At 48.6% G+C, this 21,693-nt stretch overlaps 1 protein-coding gene across 10 annotated transcripts in view; it reads left to right on the top strand.

Annotated features, from left to right (window-relative positions):
* Positions 1 to 618: 618 nt before the first annotated feature.
* PHF20 (PHD finger protein 20) overlaps positions 619 to 21,693 on the top strand; it is a 217,609-nt gene continuing 196,534 nt past the window's right edge. For 4 of the 10 annotated variants that reach the window (XM_059733315.1, XM_059733309.1, XM_059733312.1 and 1 more), the window contains exons 1-2: positions 620 to 1,031; positions 19,016 to 19,130. In XM_059733315.1, coding sequence (XP_059589298.1) covers positions 19,048 to 19,130 — 83 coding nt within the window. In that variant the 5' untranslated portion in view covers positions 620 to 1,031; positions 19,016 to 19,047. Of the gene's footprint in view, positions 1,032 to 19,015; positions 19,131 to 21,693 lie in introns of all 10 variants that reach the window. The other 6 variants (XM_014598373.3, XM_059733308.1, XM_019485584.2 and 3 more) reach the window with 3 other exon arrangements.

Raw genomic sequence — 21,693 nt, 5'->3', positions numbered from 1 at the left:
CTTGCTTTTGTCTGCCGGCGGTCCCTGATCACCGCTGGCTGCTGCTGACACTGTTGGTGGCATCTGTGGGTGGTTGCCAACTGGCAGTTGGCACTTGCTACTCCCCCACCTATGCTGTGGCTGCCTGTGGGAGCTCCCTGCTTGTCGCTGCCACGCTCCTGCCACCTGCAGGAGCTCACCACACCCTCCCCAGCCTCTGGGGGCATGTGGCACTCATGGGTAGTGCCCAACAGTGTTGCCAGGTCTTAACTGTGAAATGATTGTATTGAAAGCTAAAAACTATCATATTTGCTGAAAAACTATCATACATTGAAAAATATGCAAATAAGGCTTCTTCTTATTTACTTTATATTACTCTCTGTAAGTGCCAGCAAGTGGGTGAAACTGGGTCATTAAAGTTGAAGCATTTCTTTATTTTGAGACAAGCAATAATAAGAAAGTGCTGATAAACCCAGAAGTCAGTTAAAGCTCCCTGAGAGTGACTTAGGTTTTGCATACGCTGTACCAATTAGCTGCCTCAAAAATTATCGTACATTTTGGACACTTTTACAATTGCTCATCCTACGTTCTACGAGGTTGAAGTTCTCGAACAAATGGTCTCACCTCCATACGCCCGCCCCGCCCGCAGGCTCCGGCGCCTCCCTTCACCTCGCGATCACCCTGCGGTCCCGCCCCCGAGACCCGCCTCGCTCGCTAGCCCGCGGGGAGCCGGGAGGCCGCAGCCGTGGCGGCCATTTTGTTGCGTTGCTTGGCCGGTGGCGCGGGCGTGTGTCCGGGTGCCCTTGTCTCTGCAGTTTGTCCCGTGCAGATTCCTCGGGAAGGAGCCGGCAGCACCCAGGCCTCGTCAAGCCCCTTTCCGGGGCCGCCTGCGGGCGGGGGAGGCAGGCCGAGCCCAATCCCGACCCGCACGCACCGCCCCCACAAAGTGGGGAGGGGAGGACTGGACCGGGCCGGGCGCCGTTCGTGGCCTCCCTGACTGCGGCGGCGGCCCGTGCGCGGGGCCGGGTCGCTCGGAGCTGCCGCGCGGACAGGTGAGTCTGTACGGCCCGAGCGCAGGCGGCGGCGAGACTGGGGCCCGGCCTCGCCGGACGCCCCCGCAGAGCCCGCGCTGCTGCGGCTCCTTCACATGGCCCCTGCGAGCGCGGGAGGCGGCGCGGCCGCGCTGCGGCTGGGAGCTCCCGCTGCCCTGTTGCTGCCGGGGCCGCTCCCTGCCTCCCGAGCCCGGCGGCTGCCGAGCAGCAGCGAGGGGCGAGAGCGGCGCGGCGGGTCCGACTGCGGCGACGCAGGAGCCGTAGCGGCTAGTGGCACAAAGACTTTTCCCCCTCTTCTGGGGTGACGTCAGCGGGAAGGGGTGTTTTGGGGGCAAAATGGAGCCTGTTTGGAAAGTTTGTAAACCGGCCTGTGCTTTTGCAGTTAAGTGCAGAGGAGGAGGGCGGCAAAAGCAAGCTAAGACACGCCCCGCGTTTCCGCTGAGCAGGATTTTTATGAGAACGGGTCTTCTAGTGGCAAAATCCCGAACTGGTGCCTTCCCCTGGCTCATTTAACTTTCCTTACACTGCCTTTGTCAAAGAACCTAGCTATGCATCGCAGCAGCTACCTGTGGCCCCTTGGCAGAGTGGACCAGTACACCAAGTTCTAGTTTCTAGAACAGTGGGTTTCAACCTTTTTTTTCATTTGCAGACCCCTTTGAATTTTAAGTGTGGGTATTTTTGATTCATCATAATCATCTTTTGCAGGCCCCTTAGACATAGATTGCAGACTCCTAGGGGTCTGGAAACCACAGGTTGAAAACTGCTGTTCTAGAAGGCTTGAATAAATTAAATTGCAACCAAAAACGAGTTGGATTACAGAACAAAAAGGGCATTCAGGAAAATTTAATCTGCTCAAGCAAGGCATCCTAATTAGTAATGTAGGTAGGCTAGTTAAGAATTGAAGCAGATTGGCAGTAGTGTCTGATACAAGGTATCTCTGAACCAAGAGTTCTAGAGAGGTTTGTTTTTTGTGGGTTTTTTTGGAAAAAAAATATTTAGAAAGCAGTATGCATCTTTTAATTTAGCTTTGAATAATTAACTTCTCACTTTGGAAAACCATGGAAAAATTCCTCTGCCCTTGATTTATTCTGATTCCAGATTTTTAAAGAAACTTTAACTAAAATTATAACACGTTTTTCAAGCACACTTCCATTATTGGTAGAGTGGATAAATTAAATCAAGATGGATTGTAATTTACATTTTTGAAACATCCATGTGATATGGAATTTTAGGTAGTGTGTGATATTGTGCAGTACACCAAAAAATTGCAGCTCTATTTGAAGCTAAGTATTTTGTCATTTTACTTAATTGAAACTTACCAAGTTTGAAGTTAGACTTAATGGCTGCTTTCAGACATGTCTGAACAACAACAATCCCTCCCCCCCCAATGCTTTACTGGAAGCAGTAGCGCATTATTACGACCTGGCCGCTGCAGGATCTGTATAGATAAGGCGCTTTAGCAGGGCTTTGTCGCTTTTATCTAAAGCTGATTCAATTGGCTATTAGGTAGAAGCCGCAACAAGTCACAGTAAAGCGCCCAATCTATAGATGCTGCAGAGCTGGGTTGAATTAATGCGAGGCCTCTTCTAGGCATGTGCTGGGCTCAGTGCAGGAGTGCACTAAGTTTAAAGTGTGTGTCTTGGGGTTTTTTTTGCTTTTTTTTCTATATCTGCAAGCAGCCAGTGTTCTTTTCCTGTTACTTGTCTGTTAGTGTTTTTTTCTCAATGGAAATGAGACTGTTTACCTTAATCATTTTGAGAGTAAATTATTCCAGGTTGTAAATCTTCATTTGTGAATAAGTATGGATTCATTATTACACACGTGTCTGAATGCAGGCAGTAACTGTGATAATAGAAGTCTTGCGCTATACCAAATGCCCATTTTTCTTTGTCCTGATCAGGTTCTCTGTGTTCTTTCCCTGAAAACACTTCTTACTCTAGTTCTCTCAGTTCCTTGTTGATCTCTTAAATATTTGTATTTGACATAAATGAGAACTTGTTAGATTTCTTGAACTTGTGATTCCCAGGAATAAAGTAGTAATTTTGAATACAAAACAAGATGACATGGACTATATAGTTTGGAATACACAAACTTTATGGATTGCCATTAGATCTGTAGGCTTCATTCTATAAAATGAGGGTTCATAGCTGTCTGCTTGGTGGAAGTGTGTGGGGAAGCAAGCATATTGCAGGGGCGATGATGAGTCTTCAGTCTTACCTCCAGTTATTCACGGTCTTTGTAAGGGGGTGGTACACACCTTTCTGGGCCAAACGTGCTTCTCCAGCAAAATATATGATCTGTATTTCAAGTCACCAACACAATTTATTACGTAAGTACTAGTAGCAAATGAGTGAAAATACTAGTTTTAGGATGCTATCTTCCTTTGAGGGGAAGGTGGTGGGGGGGGGAGGAAGTGGCCCGCCCACACCCAGTGCCCTGCGTGGTAGCTGCTTGCAGCCTGTGTGGGGCTGCCTGTGCTTGCTCCGAACAGCCCCATGCATGCTGCAAGCAGCTGCAGCGTGAGGTACTGGCTGTGGGGCCGGGGGAGGGGCTGCCCCCCCCCCCCTGCACTCAGCTTTTCCCTGGGCTCCTTCCCTGCATGGAGAAAAGCAGCTCCTCGCCTGCCCCATGGCCAGTGCCCCTTGCTGCAGGCGGTTGCAGCCCACGTGGGGCTGTCTGGAGCAGGTACAGGCAGCCACAGGCAGGCTGCGAGTGGCTGCAGTGCCAGGCATGGGGCGGGTGAGGGGTTGCTTCCAAGCTGGCAGTTGGGGTGGGTTACAAGCTGGGGGGGGTTGGAGAAAGTAGCCCCTCGCCCGCCCCATGCCTGGCGGCCCAAGCTACAGCCGCTTGCAGCCTGCCTGGGGCTGCCTGTGCCTGCTCCGGACAGTTCCGCATAGGCTGCGAGCACCTGCAATGTGGGGCACCGACCATGGGGCAGGTGAGGGGCCACTTTTCCCCGCAGTCAGCACCAGCTTCTTCCCTGCTGGTGAGTAGGGGGTTGGGGCTGTGTACTGCTCCCCACCTGTACCGCAGGGCTGGGGGCACTGGGTGTGAGCAGGTGGGAAGCCAGCAGGAGCACGGGGCCCACACTGTGGTATCCTGGTGCCAGTGCTCGTGGGACCCAGAGCAGGGTGGCTGGAGCACAGGGTCCCAGCTGGCAGGGGCTCTATGGAGCTGGGCCAGCTACCTCCTCCCTGCTGGTGCAGCCCAGCCCAGCTCCACGGACCCCTGCCAGCCTGCGCCCCGCTTTGGGCCCCACTGGTGCTGGCCCTGGGACATTGGTCCCAAGACATTGGGATGTTGGTCCCAAGATGGTGACCAGGGGGCAGGGCGCCTGTCAAGGGGTGGGGCACCTGTCAAGGGGCGGGGCTACCCATTTGGCCCTCGATAGCCTTCCAAAACTGGGTAGGTGGCCCTCCGCTCAAAATAGTTGCCTGCCCCTGTGCTAAAACTAGGGCTTTAAACTGAGACCACTGTGGGATGGGCAGTCTATAAACAGTTCTAGCCCAGCTCATGTCAGCCACGTTACTAATAACTTGGGTAGCCCAAGGGAACCCGCTCTGATGACAGCCCAAGGAAAGGTCTCATTTCACCCCATAGGGAAGCATGGGATTTCTCATGCCAGACTCAATTGCCTGTGTCTAAGTACTGCACTGCTGCTTCTGGTAAAGCACAGTTTTCTTGGTTTGTTTTTTTTAATTATTAAACATAAGCAAACAGCCATAGTTTGCCTTTCTTTAATTAACGTTGCAAACCTTCTAAGTATTTAACAAGTCTCTGGTGAATGTAATACAAGCTGAATTCTACAAAAATTGGTGGTGTTGCTTTTCTTAAATCTTAAAATTATGAACTGTTAGTTTCAGAGACTTCTGTAGTAGTCTGCTCTGAAAAGTCCTGTCCCCCTGTATTCCCCCCCTCCCCAGTTGAACAAATAATGTTCCCAGTTCTTAAAAATGGATCTTAAACATTTTCTTTCTGCTGTTGTAGAAATCAGGACAGCTTCTGAGTAATCGCAAAATTTTCATAGTTTGTAACAGATGCTGTTGTTTAAGGAGACACTTACCAGTTTTATTTTTAAAACACTGAGTACACCAAGTTCTCAGTGGTGACTGTTCTTAGTGGTGGCAGATAACGGAACAAAGAGCAATGGTCTTAAATTGCAGCAAGGGAGGTTTAGGTTGGATATTAGGACATTTTCTTAGTTGGTAGGTGGTAAAGCACTGGAACAACTTACGCAGAGAGGTGGTGGAATCTTCATCCTTGGAGGTTTTCAAGACTTGGCTAGACAAAGCCTTGGCTGGAATGATCTAGTTGAGCATGTTTCTACTTTGAGCAACAGGTTGGACTAGATGATCTCCGGAGGTCCCTTCCAACCCCATTTTCAAAAATGGTTCCCATTTTCAAAAAGGGAAGGAAGGAGGACCCGGGCAACTATAGGCCAGTCAGTCTCACCTCCATCCTTGGCAAAGTCTTTGAAAAAATTATCAAGGCTCACATTGTGAGAGCCCGGCAGGACAAATTATGCTGAGGGGAAACCAGCACGGGTTCGTGGCAGGCAGATCGTGCCTGACCAATCTAGTTTCTTTTTATGACCAGGTTACGAAACGCCTGGACACAGGAGGAGGGGTGGATGTCGTATACTTAGACTTCAGAAAGGCCTTCGATACGGTATCCCACCCCATACTGGTGAACAAGTTAAGAGGCTCTGACTTGGATGACTGCACAGTCCGGTGGGTGGCGAATTGGCTGGAGGGTCGCACCCAGAGAGTTGTGGTGGATGGGTCGGTTTCGACCTGGAAGGGTGTGGGCAGTGGGGTCCCGCAGGGTTTGGTCCTTGGACCGATACTCTTTAATGTCTTCATCAGTGACTTGGACGAGGGAGTGAAATGTACTCTGTCCAAGTTTGCAGATGACACAAAGCTATGGGGAGATGTAGACACGCCGGAGGGCAGGGAACAGCTGCAGGCAGACCTGGACAGGTTGGACAAGTGGGCAGAAAACAACAGAATGCAGTTCAACAAGGAGAAATGCAAAGTGCTGCACCTAGGGAGGAAAAATGTCCAGCACACCTACAGCCTAGGGAATGACCTGCTGGGTGGACGACTGGAGAGACCCTCTGGGTCAAAATCCATGGGGAACACAGAACAGGGGACACAATGGTGGGAGTCTACTACAGACCTCCTACCCAGGATCGAGTGCTTGACCAAGAGTTTGCCAGTGAATTGGCTGAGGCTGCATGCTCCTGGTGCATGGTTGTCACGGGAGACTTTAATTACTGGACATCTCATGGGAAGAGCTCTTGACCAAATCTGAGCGGTCGCAAAGCTTTCTCTCATGTGTGGATGAGCTCTATCTGACGCAGGAAGTCTACGGGCCGACAAGAGGTAAAGCGCTGCTCAACCTGGTTCTGGCAATGGGGGATGACCTAATCGGTGACCTAATGATCGCAGGGAAGCTGGGTAACTGACCACGAGTTGATCACCTTCACCATCTGCCATAAAGCTGGCAAGTCAGTCAGTAATACAGAAGTCCTCGACTTCAGGAAAGCTGACTTTGCTAAGCTCAGGAGGCTTGTCAGTGAGGCCATAAAGGGCCAGAACCCAAAGGGGAAGGGAGTTTAGGATGAGTGGTTGCTCCTCAAAGGAGCGATCCTGGATGCACAAGCAAAGTCTATCCTGTCTCAGAGGAAAGGCAGCAAAAGGGCACAGCAGCCCCCTTGGCTCTCCAGGGAACTAGTGGACCTCCTGTGGCTAAAAAGAAAGACCTCCAAAGGATGGAGGACTGGATCCTCCTTCAAGGAGGAATATTCTGCACTGGTCCAGACCTGCAGGGAGCGAATCAGGAAAGCCAAGGCTGCGACGGAACTCCAACTAGCTACAAGCATCAAGGACAATAAAAAGTCCTTTTTTAGATATGTGGGGAGCCAGAGAAAAAGCAAGGACAACATTGGACCCCTGCTAAACCAGATGGGACAACTGACAACCGATGCTCAGGAAAAAGCCAACTTGCTAAATGGGTACTTTGCGTTGGTCTTTCACCAGTCCCATGGGATGCCCCTGCCCATTATGGGACAGGGTTGCCTGGGTGAGTGTGATTCCTTGCCCTCCATCAATGCTGACCTTGTGAAGGAACACTTTGAGAGGCTGGATACCTTCAAGTTTCATAGAAGCTAGGGTCAGGAGGGGCCTGAACAGATCATCTAGTCTGACCCCCTGCCACAGGCAGGAATGAATGCTGAGTTCACAACACCCCAGGCAGGTGATCGTCCAACCTCCTCTTGAATTTGCCCAAGGTAGGGGCGAGGACCACTTCCCTGGGAAGTTGGTTCCAGATTTTGTCCACCCTAATTGTAAATAATTGCTTTCTGATCTCTAACCTAAACCTATCCTCCACCAGCTTATTACCATTGTTCCATGTCACCCTAGGTGGTGCTGGGGAGAAAAGGGCTCTACCTATTTGCTGTTGATCTCCCCTGATGAGTTGGTAGGCAGCCACCAGGTCCCCCCTCAGCCTACTCCTGCTGAGGCTGAACAGGTTCAGTTCCCTCAGTCTCTCCTCATAGGGCTTGTCCTGCTGCCCTCTCACCAAGCGTGTGGCCCTCCTCTGAACCCTCTCAAGGCTGGCCACATCCCTTTTGAAGTGCGGCGCCCAGTACTGGACACAGTACTCCAGTTGCGACCTGACCAATGTCGCATAGAAGGGGAGTATCACCTCTCTGGATCAGCTTGAGATGCATCTTTGGATGCATGACAAGGTATGGCTGGCCTTGCTGGCTGCGGTCTGGCATTGGCGGCTCATGTTCATCTTGGAGTCAATAATGACTCCAAGGTCCCTTTCCGCCTCTGTGCTTTCAAGAAGGGAACTCCCCAGCCTGTATGTATGCTGTGGATTCCTTCTCCCAAGGTGCAGCACCCTGCATTTATCAGCATTTGTCAGCCGGCTCTGACAGTTTACACCCCAGGGTACTCAAGGAGCTGGTAAGCGTCATAGCCCAGCGCCTGGCACGGATTTTCGAGAACTCCTGGTGCTCTGGTAAAGTGCCCAAAGACTAGAAGAAAGCCAATGTGGTGCCTATCTTCAAGAAAGGGAGGAAAGCGGATTCGGCAAACTACAGGCCCATCAGCCTGGCCTCTATCCTGGGGAAGGTCTTAGAAAAGATTATCAAAGAGGCCATTCTTAACAGACTGGCTGATGGCAACATCCTGAGGGATAGCCAGCATGGGTTTGTTGCGGGTAAGTCTTGCTTGACCAGTCTTATTTCCTTTGATGACTGGATGACCTGTCACCTGGACAAGAGAGAAGAGATTGATGCCATATATCTTTACTTTAAAAAAGCCTTCAACCTGGTATCCCATGATCACCTCTTGGCAAAACTGGCTAACTGCGGCCTCGGCCTCACAATGCTCCATTGCCTGGGAATTGGTTCTGTGGTAGGACCCAGAGGGTGGTGGCTGACAGAAGTCAATCATCATGGTGCCCTGTGACCAGTGGGGTCCCTCAAGGCTCTGTCCTTGGGCCTACATTATTCAATGTCTTCATTAATGATGTGGACATTGGTATCAGAAGCGGACTGGCCAAGTTTGCCGACGACACCAAACTCTGGGGTAAAGCGTCCACACCTGAGGACAGGAGGGTGCTCTAGGCTGAACTTGACAGGCTCAGGAAATGGGTGGATGAGAACATGATGGTTTTTAACACCGAAAAATGCAAGGTTCTTCACCTTGGGAAGAAAAACCTGCAGGATGCTTATAGGCTCGGCAGTGCTACGCTGGCTAGCACTACGGATGAAAGAGACTTGGGGGTATTGACCACAAGATGAACATGAGCCTTCAGTGTGATGCTGCAGCTAGTAAAGCAAGCAAAACACTGGCTTGCATCTATAGATGCTTTTCAAGCAAATCCCAGGACGTCATTGTCCTGTTGTACTCGACCTTTGTGAGGCCACAGCTGGAGTACTGCGTCCAGTTTTGGGCCCCACAATTCAAAAAGGATGTGGATGAAGCTTGAGAGAGTCCAGAGAAGAGCCATATGCATGATCAGAGGTCAGGAAAACAGCTCTTATGATGAGAGGCTGAGAGCTATGGGACTCTTCAGCCTGGAAAAGCACAGGCTCAAGGGTGATCTGGTGGCCACCTATAAGTTTATAAGGGGTGCTCATCAGGATCTGGGGCAGTGTATGTTCACCAGAGCACCCCAGGGGATGACAAGGTCAAACGGTCACAAACTCCTCCAGGACCGTTTCAGGCTGGACATAAGGAAGAACTTCTTTACTGTCTGAGCCCCAGGGTTTGGAATAAACTGCCGCTGGAGATGTTCCAGGCACCTACTTTGAATGCCTTCAAGAGACATTTGGATGTTTATCTTGCTGAGATCCTATGATTCCTGCTAACTTCCTGCCCTTTGAGCAGGTGGCTGGACTCGGTGATCTTCCGAGGTCCCTTCCAGCCCTAATGTCTATGAAATCTATGAAATAATATAAAGATCTTAAAGCAAAGTTTCTTAGTATAGTGGGTACTATACAACTGCATTTGGCAAATTGAGTAGGAGAGGTTTGCTTTATTGGTGATCCTGGCATGCAAGAGGTGGGAGGGGGCACTACCAGGCCCCAGGCCTGATCCCAGCACTTCGGGCAGGGAGGGAGTGGAGCCGGACTCCAGGGCTTGATCCGCCCTGTGGACCAGCCCCATGTCTCCCATCTGACCAATGGGGATCAAAAGCTTGAGCACCAATGCTCTAGTCTGTGTCTTGGACCACATGGTCCATTCATAGCATCTACCAAGCAGGCTGTTGCCTACAAGAGCTTATACCTTTCTGAATTAGTCTCTCAGGTGCCACCCTACCCTGCCTTCTACTATGCTTGGTGAAAATCAACTGATGGTAGCTTTAGTTTTAGTGGAAGAGGAATAAGCTGCTGTGGGCTAGCTTTTGTTTACCTTGGGGGAAGAGCCTGGGCATAGTAAATTTCTACAGAGTAGCTATGTAAATCTCTACTCTTGTTTAGCTTGCTGTAAATCAGTTGTGATTGTGCCTTTGAAGTTCCACTGTTTATAGTTGCACATCATTTGAATTTGTTCTGGGTTCTTTAGTTCATACCACTGATACCGTTCTTATTTGCTGTAAGGGTAAATAAATGCAAAATTGCAATTTGTGTTATAAACTGATTTCTGCATATTGGCAGAGATGTGGAATGTAGAAGGTTTAACCCCCGCCCCCAATCCCTCCTCCTTCCTTGCAGACATACAGGCAGTTTTCGAGTGGCAACATTTTGCACTTAAAATGTTTTTAAAATTGACACCCCGTTTCAACTTTCTGACATCAGTTTCGACTGTACAACACTTGATGTGACGTGACGCCACGCCAGTGAACAAGTTCGCTGCATCACCCATCTCCCTGGAGAACATCTGTCCAAACTTCCTCGGACACTTTCTTAAAGAAGGCTGCAGGTTTTTCAGAAGCCCTGTCTGCTAAGACTCCTGAGAAGACTCCAGCCAAGAGCCTTTTTAAAAGTTCAGCAGTCACCTCAAAGCAGTTGTTCCCAATCGATATGAATGCTATTTACAATATAAATACATTAATGTAGTTATATTACTCCTTTATAATTGATTTGAGTACAAAATTCGGGGTTATTTTTGGTGAAAATAGGGTATCAGGCCTTGGTTCAGGAACCAATCATGCATTTATAACGTTGTTTCCTATAGGAAAATTGGCTCCCTGTTACAGCATTTCGACTTAAGACGTGGTTTCCAGGAACCAATTGTGTTGTAAGTCCAAGGGACTGCCTGTACTTGGTTATCCTGTCGCAAAGATCAGCAATGTTTGCCAGTGGCAGGTCAGAGTTAGCCAGCTTGGGTCAAAGGCAGGCAGTTGCAAGGACTCATCTATTGTTGTCATCACTGTTTCTCCCTACTGCTGCTGTTTTCTGTTGGCCGTCCATGGTACAGCATGCTGAAGTGCCTGGGCACAGCACAAGGTGGTAAACAAGAAACCTGCTGTCAGATAACACAAAACACCTGGTAAATGAACACTGCTGGATTCAGTGGACAAGATCTGGCCTGTGGGCAGTAGGTTGTAACGCCCCCTCTCCAGTGGGCATTACAATCTAATAGAGATCACAGAGACGTGGTGGGACTCCTCACATGATTGGAACGTAGACGTAGATGGCTACACCCTGCACAAAAGGGACAGAGTAGAGAAGAAAGACGGAGCACTCTGTGAGGGAGCAGTAAACCTCCTTGGAGACTGACATTGGCTCCAAAGAAGAGTGGTTAGAAACCCTCTGGGTCAAACTACGGGGGGAGGTGAGAGAGACCTAACTGTAGGTGTATACTACAGACCACCAAACTGTCTCAGACGTCCGGAGCCAACTTGAGGTGATCTACAAATTGCTCAGCTGTTGGGCGGGCTGGTGAATGGAGAAGCAGACAAAGTGTATTGGTTGCAAAAAAGCTTTACTTACACAGCTAGTAGCCGCGACGCAGGTGGTCCGGTTGCTTAAATAATTACACGAGTTGCTCCAGCTGGCAAGACTCAGGCCAGCGAATCCGTAAACGAACTAGGCATGCAGGAAAAAGGGTACGTCGAGGGATGGCGCTCGGCAACGGGGAGAAAAATCAATAGTTGATCAGGCTATCGATTAGCTCAGCCACAAGTCAGGAATCTTCAAAGTCACTCTGCAGCGTGTTCAAAGTTCTCCGACTTGGGCGGAAGTCGCACAGAATTTTATACGGCCAGCAAGCCAATTGCTAGCCGCCATGTAGGAATAATTTAGAACTGGCCAATAGTGGGACACAAATTTGCATACGAATGGCGGGAACTCTCTTGCACCGGAAGTTTTCTATTGCATCAGAAAACTTTTGCTGTGCACAGAGACTCTCATGTGGCGGGAAAATTCCACCATGCCGAGGCACTAAAATCATTGGGTTGTGACACGAACCAGGGGGAGGAGCTTGATCTGGAATTCTCTCAAAATGGCAGAGGCCATGTGTGCATGGGACATGGTTATCATGGGTGACTTCAATTACCCAGACATCGTTTGGGAGGAACACATGGCTAAGTCGGATCAGTTGCATTGTTTCCTGACTTGTATTGAAGAGCTCTATCTGACTCAGGAAGTGTGTGGGCCAACCAGAGGTAACATTCTCCTAGACTTAGTCCTGGCCAAAGGAGATATTTTGGTGAGAGACTTGAGAACAACTACTTTGCTTTGGTATTTCACTGGACTAAGAGGAAAATCATGCTAGATGAGGTTCAGAACGGGCATGGTGGGAATGACCGCCTTCCTACTGTTGACGTTGAGCTGGTGCGTTATCAATTAGAAAAGTTAGACGTTTACAAGTCAGCAGGATGGGATGAACTTCACTCGAGAGTACTGAAGGAACTGGCTGAAGTCATCATGGGACCTCTGATGAAACTCTTCCAAAACTCATGGTGCTTGGGGGAAGTCCGTGAAGACTGGAAGAAGGCCAGTGTTGTGCCCATCTTCAAGAAGGGGAGGAGAGAGGACCCGGGCAATTGTAGGCCAATTAGCCTAACTTCTAAGGGCAAATCCTGGAAAAATTCATTAAGGAGTCTATGTGCAATATGTTTGCAGAAGGTAGGATTCTGAGTGACAGCAGCATGGCTTTGTTGTGGGCAGGTCTTGTTTTACCAACCTCATCTCCTTCTATGACCAGATAACTCGCCACCTGGATAAGAGAGAGGAGGTTGATATTGTATACCTAGAATTCCAAAAGGCCTTTGATCTGGTATCCTGTGATGTTCTCATGGGAAAATTGGAGGATTGTGGGCTTAACTGCTAGACAGGTGGGTAGGAAGCTGGCTGTGGGGTAGGACCCAGAGAATTCTAATTAATGGATCTGTTTTATCCTGGTGACAAGTGGCCAGTGGTGTCCTTTAGGGATTTGTGCTTGGTCCAGTGCTGTTCAACATCTTTATCAATGATTTGGATGTAGGGGTGAAGAGCTCACTGGCAAGTTCGTAGACAACACCAAGTTATGGGGAGGTGTGGTCATGCAGGAAGCTAGGCTGCAGATACAGGCAGACTTGGACAGGGTAGCAAGTTGGGCAGATCTGAGCCAGATGAAGTTCAGCATTGAGAAGTGTAAAGTGCTCCATCTTGGGACTAACAATCCCCAACGTACTTACAGGCTTGGTGGTGCCACCATGACTGAAAGGGATGCAGGGCAGTAGAGCAAACCAGTACTTTGGCATGCATCAACCGATGCATCTCAAGCAAAACCAAAGCAATGATTCTTCCACTTTACTTAGCATTGGTGAGACTGCAGCTGGAGTACCGTGTCCAGTTCTGGGCACTGCACTTCAACAAGGACATGAAAAAGCTTGAGAGAGTCCAGAGAAGAGGCACCCATATGATCAGAAACTTGCAAGGCAAGCCATACGAGGACAGGCTGAGGGACCTGGAGTGCTTAGCCTAAAAAAGAAAAGGGTGAGAGGGGACTTGGTAGTAGCTTACTGCTACATCAGGGGAATACATCAAGGGCTCAGTGAACAACTGTTCACCAGGGCACCCTTGGGGGGAACCAAGAGTAATGGCCACAAACTCTTGGAAGACCATTTCCGGCTTAACGCTAGGAAAAACTTCTTCATTTAGGGTGTCGAGACTGGAATAAGCTCCCTGTAGAGGTGGTGCAATCACTTACCCTGGAAATGTTCAAGAGGGGACCTGGATGGTTGCTCGCTGGGGGTCTCCTGACCCCAGTTGTCTTTCCTGCCTAGTGTAGGGGGGCCAAACCCAATGATCTTGCAAGCTCCCTTCCAGCCCCTTATAATGATGAAACAGTCCTACCTCTACTAACTCCTCTCCTAACTATGCTGTCTGTGTCACTGATGCCATCTCTTTCCTTCCATACCTCCTAGGATAAGTACAGACTGTCAAAAAGCCCGAGACTGAATTGATTTCAATCTTTGCAGGTTAGTCTAAGCTGCATAGATTGAATTTATAAGCATTAGAGGTGCACCGATACATTGGTCCCATATCAGATTGACACCGATATAAGGAAAATTGACTACTGGCAACTGGCTTTTTATTGGCTGATGTGGCCAATAAATGCCCTGGGTATGCGCAGCTGCAGCGCAGGACGCAGGCGGCCAGGAGTGCAGCCCAGCAACATGGAAAGCAGCTGGGTCTAGCCGGTAAGTCTGTTGTGAGGGAAGGGGTATGTGGCAGGGGGCAGATTGCAGCCCAAGGAGGGAGTGAGTGGAGCAGGGGCAAGGGCAAGCACTGCATAGCTGAAGCAGAGCTGGAGACCAAGCTGTGAGCAGCTTGTCTGGTGGGGGCTAGGTAATTGTCAAGCCTTCTCTTAAAGACCCCAAGGTAGGAGCCAGCACCACTTCCCTTGGAAGTTGCTTCCAGATTCTAGCTGCCCTGACTGAAATAGTGTCTTCTAATGTCCAGCCTGAACCTACTCTCAAACAACTTATGGCTGTTATTCCTTGTTACTCCGGGAGGTTCATAGATTCATAGATGCTAGGGTCGGAAGGGACCTCAATAGATCATCGAGTCTGACCCCCTACATAGGCAGGAAAGAGTGCTGGGTTCAGATGACCCCAGCTAGATGCTTATCTAACCTCCTCTTGAAGACCCAAAGAGGAGGTGCTTGGGTGAACAGGGTCTCTCCCATTCCCCGCTGGTCCCCCTGGTAAGTTTTTATAGACGGCCACCAGGTCCCTTCTCAGCCTTCTCTTGTGAAGGCTGAACAGGTTCAGGTCCCGTAGCCTCTCTTCATAGGGTCTGCCCTGCTGTGACTGGCCCTCCTCTGGACCCTTTCGATGCTGGCCACATCCCTCCTATAGTGTGGCGCCCAGAACTGGACACAGTACTTCAACCGTGGCCTGACCAGTGTTGCACAGAAGGGGAGGATCACCTCCTTGGCCCTGCTTGTGATGCATCTGTGGATGCATGACAACGTGCGGTTGGCCTTACTGACCACGTCCCCCTGTGTTCATTTTGGAATCGATAATGACTCCAAGATCTCTTTCTGCCACCGTGCTCTCAAGAGGGGAGTTCCCCAGCCTATAGGTATGCTGCTGGTTCTTACTGCCCATGTGCAGTACCCTGCACTTGTTAGTATTGAATCCCATCCTATTCTCATTCACCCACCCTGTAAGCTGTCCAAGTCCAGCTGTATCCTGTCCCTCCTTTCTAATGTGCCCACCTTGCCCCAAATCTTGGTGTCGTCAGTGAATTTGAACAGGGTGCTTTTCACCCCCTCGTCCAAGTCGCTAATAAAGAGATTGAACAGTGCAGGCCCGAGGACTGAACCCTGGGGGACTCCACCGCCCACATCCCTCCAGGTCGAATATGACCCGTCCACCACCACTCTGGGTGCAGCCCCTCAGCCTACATCTGACTGTAGGCATCAGTGCCATAGTTGCCTAGCTTTTTAATGAGAATGGGGTGGGAGACGGTGTCAAAGGCCTTCCTAAAGTCCAGAAAGACTACATTCACTGCGACACCTGTGTCCAATGATTTTGTGACTTGATCGTAGAAGGCAATCAGGTTGGTCTGACGAGACCTGCCCCTAATGAACCCATGCTGGTTACCCCTGAACATCGTCCTCCCTGCTGGTCCTTCCCAGATGTGCTTCTGGATAATCTTCTCAAAGAGCTTCCCCAGGATCGAAGTAAGACTAACGGGCCTATAGTTGCCCAGGTCCTCCATCCTCCCATTTTTGAAAATGGAGACCACGCTGGCCTTCTTCCAGTCTTCTGGCACCTGGCCAGTGCACCACGAGTGCTCGTAAAGCCGTGCCAGGGGCCCCTCAATAACCCCTGCCAATTCCCTCAGAACCCTGGGGTGGGGAGCATCTGGACCTGCTGATTTGAACATGTCCAGCGCCTCCAGAAGTTCCTTAACTCGGTCCTCCCTGACCCTAGGCCTGGCGGAGTCTCTCCTGAGCCCATCCTGAATCTTGGTAGGGGAGTCCTGGTCCCTGCACAAAAATATGGATGCAAAGAAATTGTTAAAAAGGTCTGCCTTTTCCTCTGGTGCAACCACCAGATTGCCGAGCGTATCCTGCAGGGTCCCCACGTTACCTGGTGCTTTCTTCATACTCCCTATGTATTTAAAAAGGACTTTTTGTTATCCTTGATGCTAGCCCTAGTTCCGTATCTGCCTTAGCTTTCCTAACAGCCCCACTACAAACCCGAGCAATGGAGGTATACTCCTCTTTGGTGATAGCCCTTCAATTCCACTGGGTTTACACCTTTCAGGCGTTCCTGAATACCTTTGGTGAGCCAGGGGGGCTTTTGAGCACTCTTGCCCCCTTTTGATTCTCATTGGGACTGTCACCCCCTGGGCTCGGAGGATCGTCTCCTCAAGGAACAACCACTCATCTTGGACACCCAGTTCCCCTACCCTTCAGGACTCCAGTGCCTCTCCTACCAATCTCCACAACTCGTTGAAGTTGGCCCTCTTGAAGTCGAGGACTACTGCCTTGCTGCAGGCCCTTGACACCCTATGCTGGATGGTGAATTCCAGTAGGCAATGATCACTGTCACCCAGGTGGTCAAGAACCTGGAGTCCTCAGTTCATTGCTTGTGGCCAGGACCAGGTCCAGGAGGGCATTCCCCCAGGTGGGACTGTGCACCTCCTGGGTTAAGTGGAGGTCCTGTATCTCAGCAGGGAACCTTTGTGAGCAGTCTGACCTGGCTAACTGTTCCTCCCAGCAGATGTCTGGGTAATTTAGATCACCCATGAAAACTACATCCCTTGCCTTAAGTGCCACCACAAGCTAACCTGAGAATTCGTGGTCCAGCTCCTCTTCCCCTTGGTTGAGGGGTCTGTAGTAGACTCTCACCGTTAAGTCCCTTTCCCCATGACCCCCCTGTATTCTGAACCAGACCACTTTAGCCCGCCCCTCCTCTGACCCCATCCTGTTAGTTGAGGATGTGTATTGCTCTTTGACGTAGAGTGCCACACCCCCGCCTTTCCTCTCCACCACTTTCCATGCTGCCCAGCTGCATATCGGAATTGGATAAGTATCAGCTAATAAGGCTCATTAAAAATTGTCCATTAGTATTGGGCCAAAAATTCTCTATTGGTGCACCTCTAATAAGCAAGTGAACAAATGTTCACTTCTGATTCTGGAAATGCAGCCACGTCCCTGCAGTGGCCCAGGCCAGAAGCCGTGGGGACACTAGAGCACATTTCCCTGCTTGGCTGGAGCAGACAGCTTGGGCCAAGGCTAGCCTGCCCATCCTGTGAGTGGGGGAGGTTTGCAGAGGGAGGTGCAAAGCATCCGGGGTGCTATGGGACTGGGTTAACTTGAATCTGGAGGGGGATCTGTGACAGAAGTTTAATAAACCTATTTAACTTCTGATACTACATCCATCCAGATTTAACGTAAACCGGTTTTGGCCGTTTTGGCTAGGGACAGCAGTTACACATTAACTGGTTTAAGTGATCAGAAATTGGTTTATACTTGTAACAGAACAGAAATTCAGTGCACATAAATCAGTTTCAACCATTATGAAACTGGTTTAAGATAAAGGTGGCTGAATGTAATATCAGACTTAACTGATTTAGGTCAAATCAGTTTATGAAACTTCTGTCCCAGACCCCTTCCAGGTTTAAGGTAAAGCATGCTTTGCAGCCCTGGGCTGGGTTGGGCTGGGCTGTGCTGTGTTGCGTTGTGTTGTCTGCTCCAGAGAACAGGGCTGGTCCTGCCCCTCTGTTCCCTAGCCAGTACAGTGAGGGCTGGCTGCCCCCTCCCCCTCCCCCCTGGCAAACCCCTACTTGGGTCTGGGGCCTGGGAAGGGGGTTAAACTTACCTTCCCCCAAGTACAGAACTGCCCTGCCCTGCTTGCTTAGTGCTGGCTGCAACTGTGGACTTCAAATCCCAGAGGCATCTGGAAGCAGGAAGAGGAAGTGATGAGCAACCCTGCAGAGTCCTGCTTCTCTGATTCTGGACTGCAAATCCCAGAGACCTTGGGGGCAGTAGGAAGAGTAAACAAACAGCTCATGCTGTGTTTAGTTTTTCAGAGAGCGAGCTATCCTTGTTCAAGCTTTTATGAATTCAGTGCCACTACTCCTGGCCAGGCAGAGCACTGGTAGGGCCTGGATACGCCCCCTCTGCTCCAGCAAGAAGTGGGGAAAAGTCTTGGAGGGCTTTCTCTCTTTCCCCCCCCTTTGGCAGTGGCTGATAGTCATGCTGTACCGCCCCCTGGCTTCTGGCTTGAGTCACTGCAGGCATGTGGCTGCATTTCCTGAATCAAAAGTGAATGTGTGTTCATTGCTTACTGGTTCAATTTCTCCAGCTTAGACTAACCTGCAAAGACTGAATCGATTCAGTCTTGGGCTTTTTGACTATCCGTACTTCCCCTTGGAAAGCAGTTTGTGCACCAAACTTCTGTTGTTGCAGATTTGAACTGGTTTCTGATCACGTATACCAGTTTGTGTAATGTCTGTCCCTAGCCTATACATTGCTTCCTCTTTCTCCAGTTGTTGATATGCCTTCTAAACTGCCAAAAATGCTCCCCCCCCTCCCCCCCCCCCCCCCCCCGTAGCCACCTCCTAGCACCACCACTGCCTGCTCTGAGCACAGCCCCTGCCAAGAAGAGCCTGCCAGCCGGCAGCTGTAGCCTGCCTGCCCCGCGCAGATCTGGTGGGCACACGCCCCCTCCCCTGCCCTCTTGGGGTGCATGCACCAGTGGGAGTTTCTACCCCCCCATGCCCCACCCCGTCCCAGCTGAGTAGTCTGCCCCACTCCCTCTCTCACTGTGGGGGGCATTGATTTTTCCCCCCCCCTCCCCCCCCCCGGCTTACCAGCTCCATGCAGCTTATCGGAAATCACATTGGTATCGGCTGATATGCCTCCCTAAAAATCGGCTGTTGGTATTGGCCCCCAAAATCTCTATTGGTGCACCCCTAACTAGTACTTTTTAACAAGTTTTGGATTTATGATTCATGAACTAATGTATGTATGTATCTTCGGTAGTAATTAATTTTTAATTGCATTTTTCAGGGGAATAAAAGCAGTGGTATCGATTTTGCAAAATGACAAAACATCCACCGAATAGAAGAGGGATCAGCTTTGAGGTGGGAGCCCAGTTGGAAGCCCGGGACAGATTAAAAAACTGGTATTTTTCTTTTAAAATACTTATAAAATGTACATTATAATTCTAAGAAAACTTGTGATTCCTACAAAAATGGATTTTGCTGATACAGCCTTTTAAAAAAAATTCTAATTCCAAGTGTTTATGGAAACCTTGCCATTGGTTTATAAGAAATTAATTTGCTTTAAAAACCTTATATAGGTACAGTACACAAATTGTAAAGTAATAGCTATGATGTGGGAAGGGTTTTTAAGCCAGAATATTCAAGCAGATTCTGACCTTGTTGCCTAGAAGTATTTAAGTGACTGAATTTACAAGGCATAATAATTTAATTAGGCCTTTATTGTCTTAAGAAAAAAAAAAAAAAGTAATGTGATGAAATATAGGATTTAGGAATGCTTGAGCATTTTCTTAAGATCAGTGCCTTAGACTGAGATGCACACTCCTCTCCCTGTCCTCATGTGCAAAGAAGGGCCACTAAGATGGTTAAGGAGACCTTTTTCTTTTGAAAGAATTTTAAAGGAGCTTGACTTCAGTTGACTAAAATGGTGATTATGGGGGGATATAATCATGCTTTTCTTTTATGTTCCTAGGGTGAATATTAGAAAGGGTGTGGGAGGGGGGCGGTTTGAGGCTGTAAAACAAGCAAAATATCATTATGGATACATCTTGGATAGCAAATCAGAAGAAGATGCCTTTGAATTGTCAGCAAAGTGAAGTTTTGGAATGATCCTTGAAGTGAAATGGTAGGAGTATGAAGAACCTGAATTGCTTCAAGATTGAACTGGATATGTTTATGGGAGGGATGGAGTAATAGGACAGGGAGTTGTGGTTTAATCAGTATGTGTGGTATGTAGGTTCATGTTTTGCAGTTCCCAGGCTGGGGTGTAGAGTGTCTGTAGGTTGGAAGGCATCTGGTAATAACCATACTTCAGTGTTTTTACTGGTTGCCATCTGAAGCCAGGAAGGAATAATGACCCCCCCCCTCCCCCAAAGAATACTACTGTCTTCTGACAATTGCTTAAAATATTTCAATATAAAAACAGAAAACTATTATTTTTAAAAAACATTTATATAAATGGACATTGAAAAATAGTCAGTGCCTGCTTGTGAGACGTAATCTGAAAAGTGCCATCTGAATTCTTCTAACAAATGCAGAATTATTTGGGAAATACTTTTTGGATCACAGAACTTTCAGTGCACTTGCTTCTTCATCCAAGAGCACTTTGCATGCTGCAAAACTAGCAATGTTGCCGCCTTTCAGTTGCTTCCGCAGTTTTAATTTTCTTGTTGAGGACTTGCACCATAAAAAATGCTGACGTGATCTACACATGACCTTGAAGCTTCTAATTCAAGAAGTTTAGAAGACCAGTGATGCCGACTAAGAATGCTAAATCACACAGCCACTAAGTATCAGTCAGCTGAGGAAAATTTTGTGGTTTTTTTTTCATTCAGAAATGCAACATTTCTTTCCTCAAAAGAAAAAAGTGTTTCAGGGTGGCACTTGTGAGATTGAAGCCGATTTGGGAGTCTTATATGTTTTCTAAAAAGGCCTTTAAACTGCTGGTGATTGAGGCTTCTCAATTTGATGAAGTTCACATACTAACACAACGGCACTCGTGATCTGGTCCATCCTGAGAGCTTGAGCAACAATGAATAACTAAATGGTAATAAGTTATATCTGTTGAATGAACCACATAGTCTTCTTCAGTAAATTTCTGGTTTAGTAGTACCACTACTCCAATTTTAGCTCCCGATGGGGTGTCATCTGTAGTGACACCAGTGAAAGATGCCCACGTAATTCCCAAATGCACGGCACACTGCATTAAACACGTCTACTCCTCTGGTTTGGTCTTTCAGGCTTTCAAGTGAAAGGAGCCCTTCATGTATTTGAAAATCTGTAACTTCACGAATGAAAATACGGACCTGAGTGGTAACTACAACATCGGTACCATCATCTAAAGCAATTGACTTGTCATCAGTATCCTGAAGCTGTAGTGTCACATCATCACCAATGTCCTCAACTCTGCATCCCACTGTCATTTTAGGCAAGCTGACCTGACTAAATGCAAGATTTTTTTTTTTGTTCTGGAATAACTACATCCACACCTTTCAGCGTGCAGTCTTGGAAGAACTTGTCGTCAGTAAAAGGTTTTTACCCTTTACTTTTTCATGAGCCACTACGTAGTTGGCCAACACAGAAGCTTTGTTGCCTTGGACAACCTTTTAAAAATGTGACTGTTGTGCAAAAAGACCTTTGATCTTCTGTTGACTATCACCAACAAACTAATTGTAAGAACTATGATTTGTATTGTAATGCTGATCTATATTGTATTCCTTCATTTCTGGTATTTTGTTTGCAAATGAAGCACAACACCTTATCTTGGTGTTTTACAACAAAATAGGCTTACTTCATTTTCTCTTGGAGCATTTTTATTTTTGTCAACATCATGGTGCTTCTTGCATGACTGAATGACCCATATCTATGTAAATTAACTATTTACTGATTCAAGGAATGTCTCTTGAGTGAAGCTCGTGCTCACCTGTACTTGGGTAAGTTTGGACTGGTACCATCCCCTACCTGCTT

This window comes from Alligator mississippiensis, chromosome 9 (assembly GCF_030867095.1).
Source record: "Alligator mississippiensis isolate rAllMis1 chromosome 9, rAllMis1, whole genome shotgun sequence".
NCBI classification, from domain to species: Eukaryota; Metazoa; Chordata; order Crocodylia; family Alligatoridae; genus Alligator; species Alligator mississippiensis.
The sequence above is the reverse complement of the archived record's forward strand: the minus strand, read 5'-3'. Positions and strand labels throughout refer to the sequence as shown.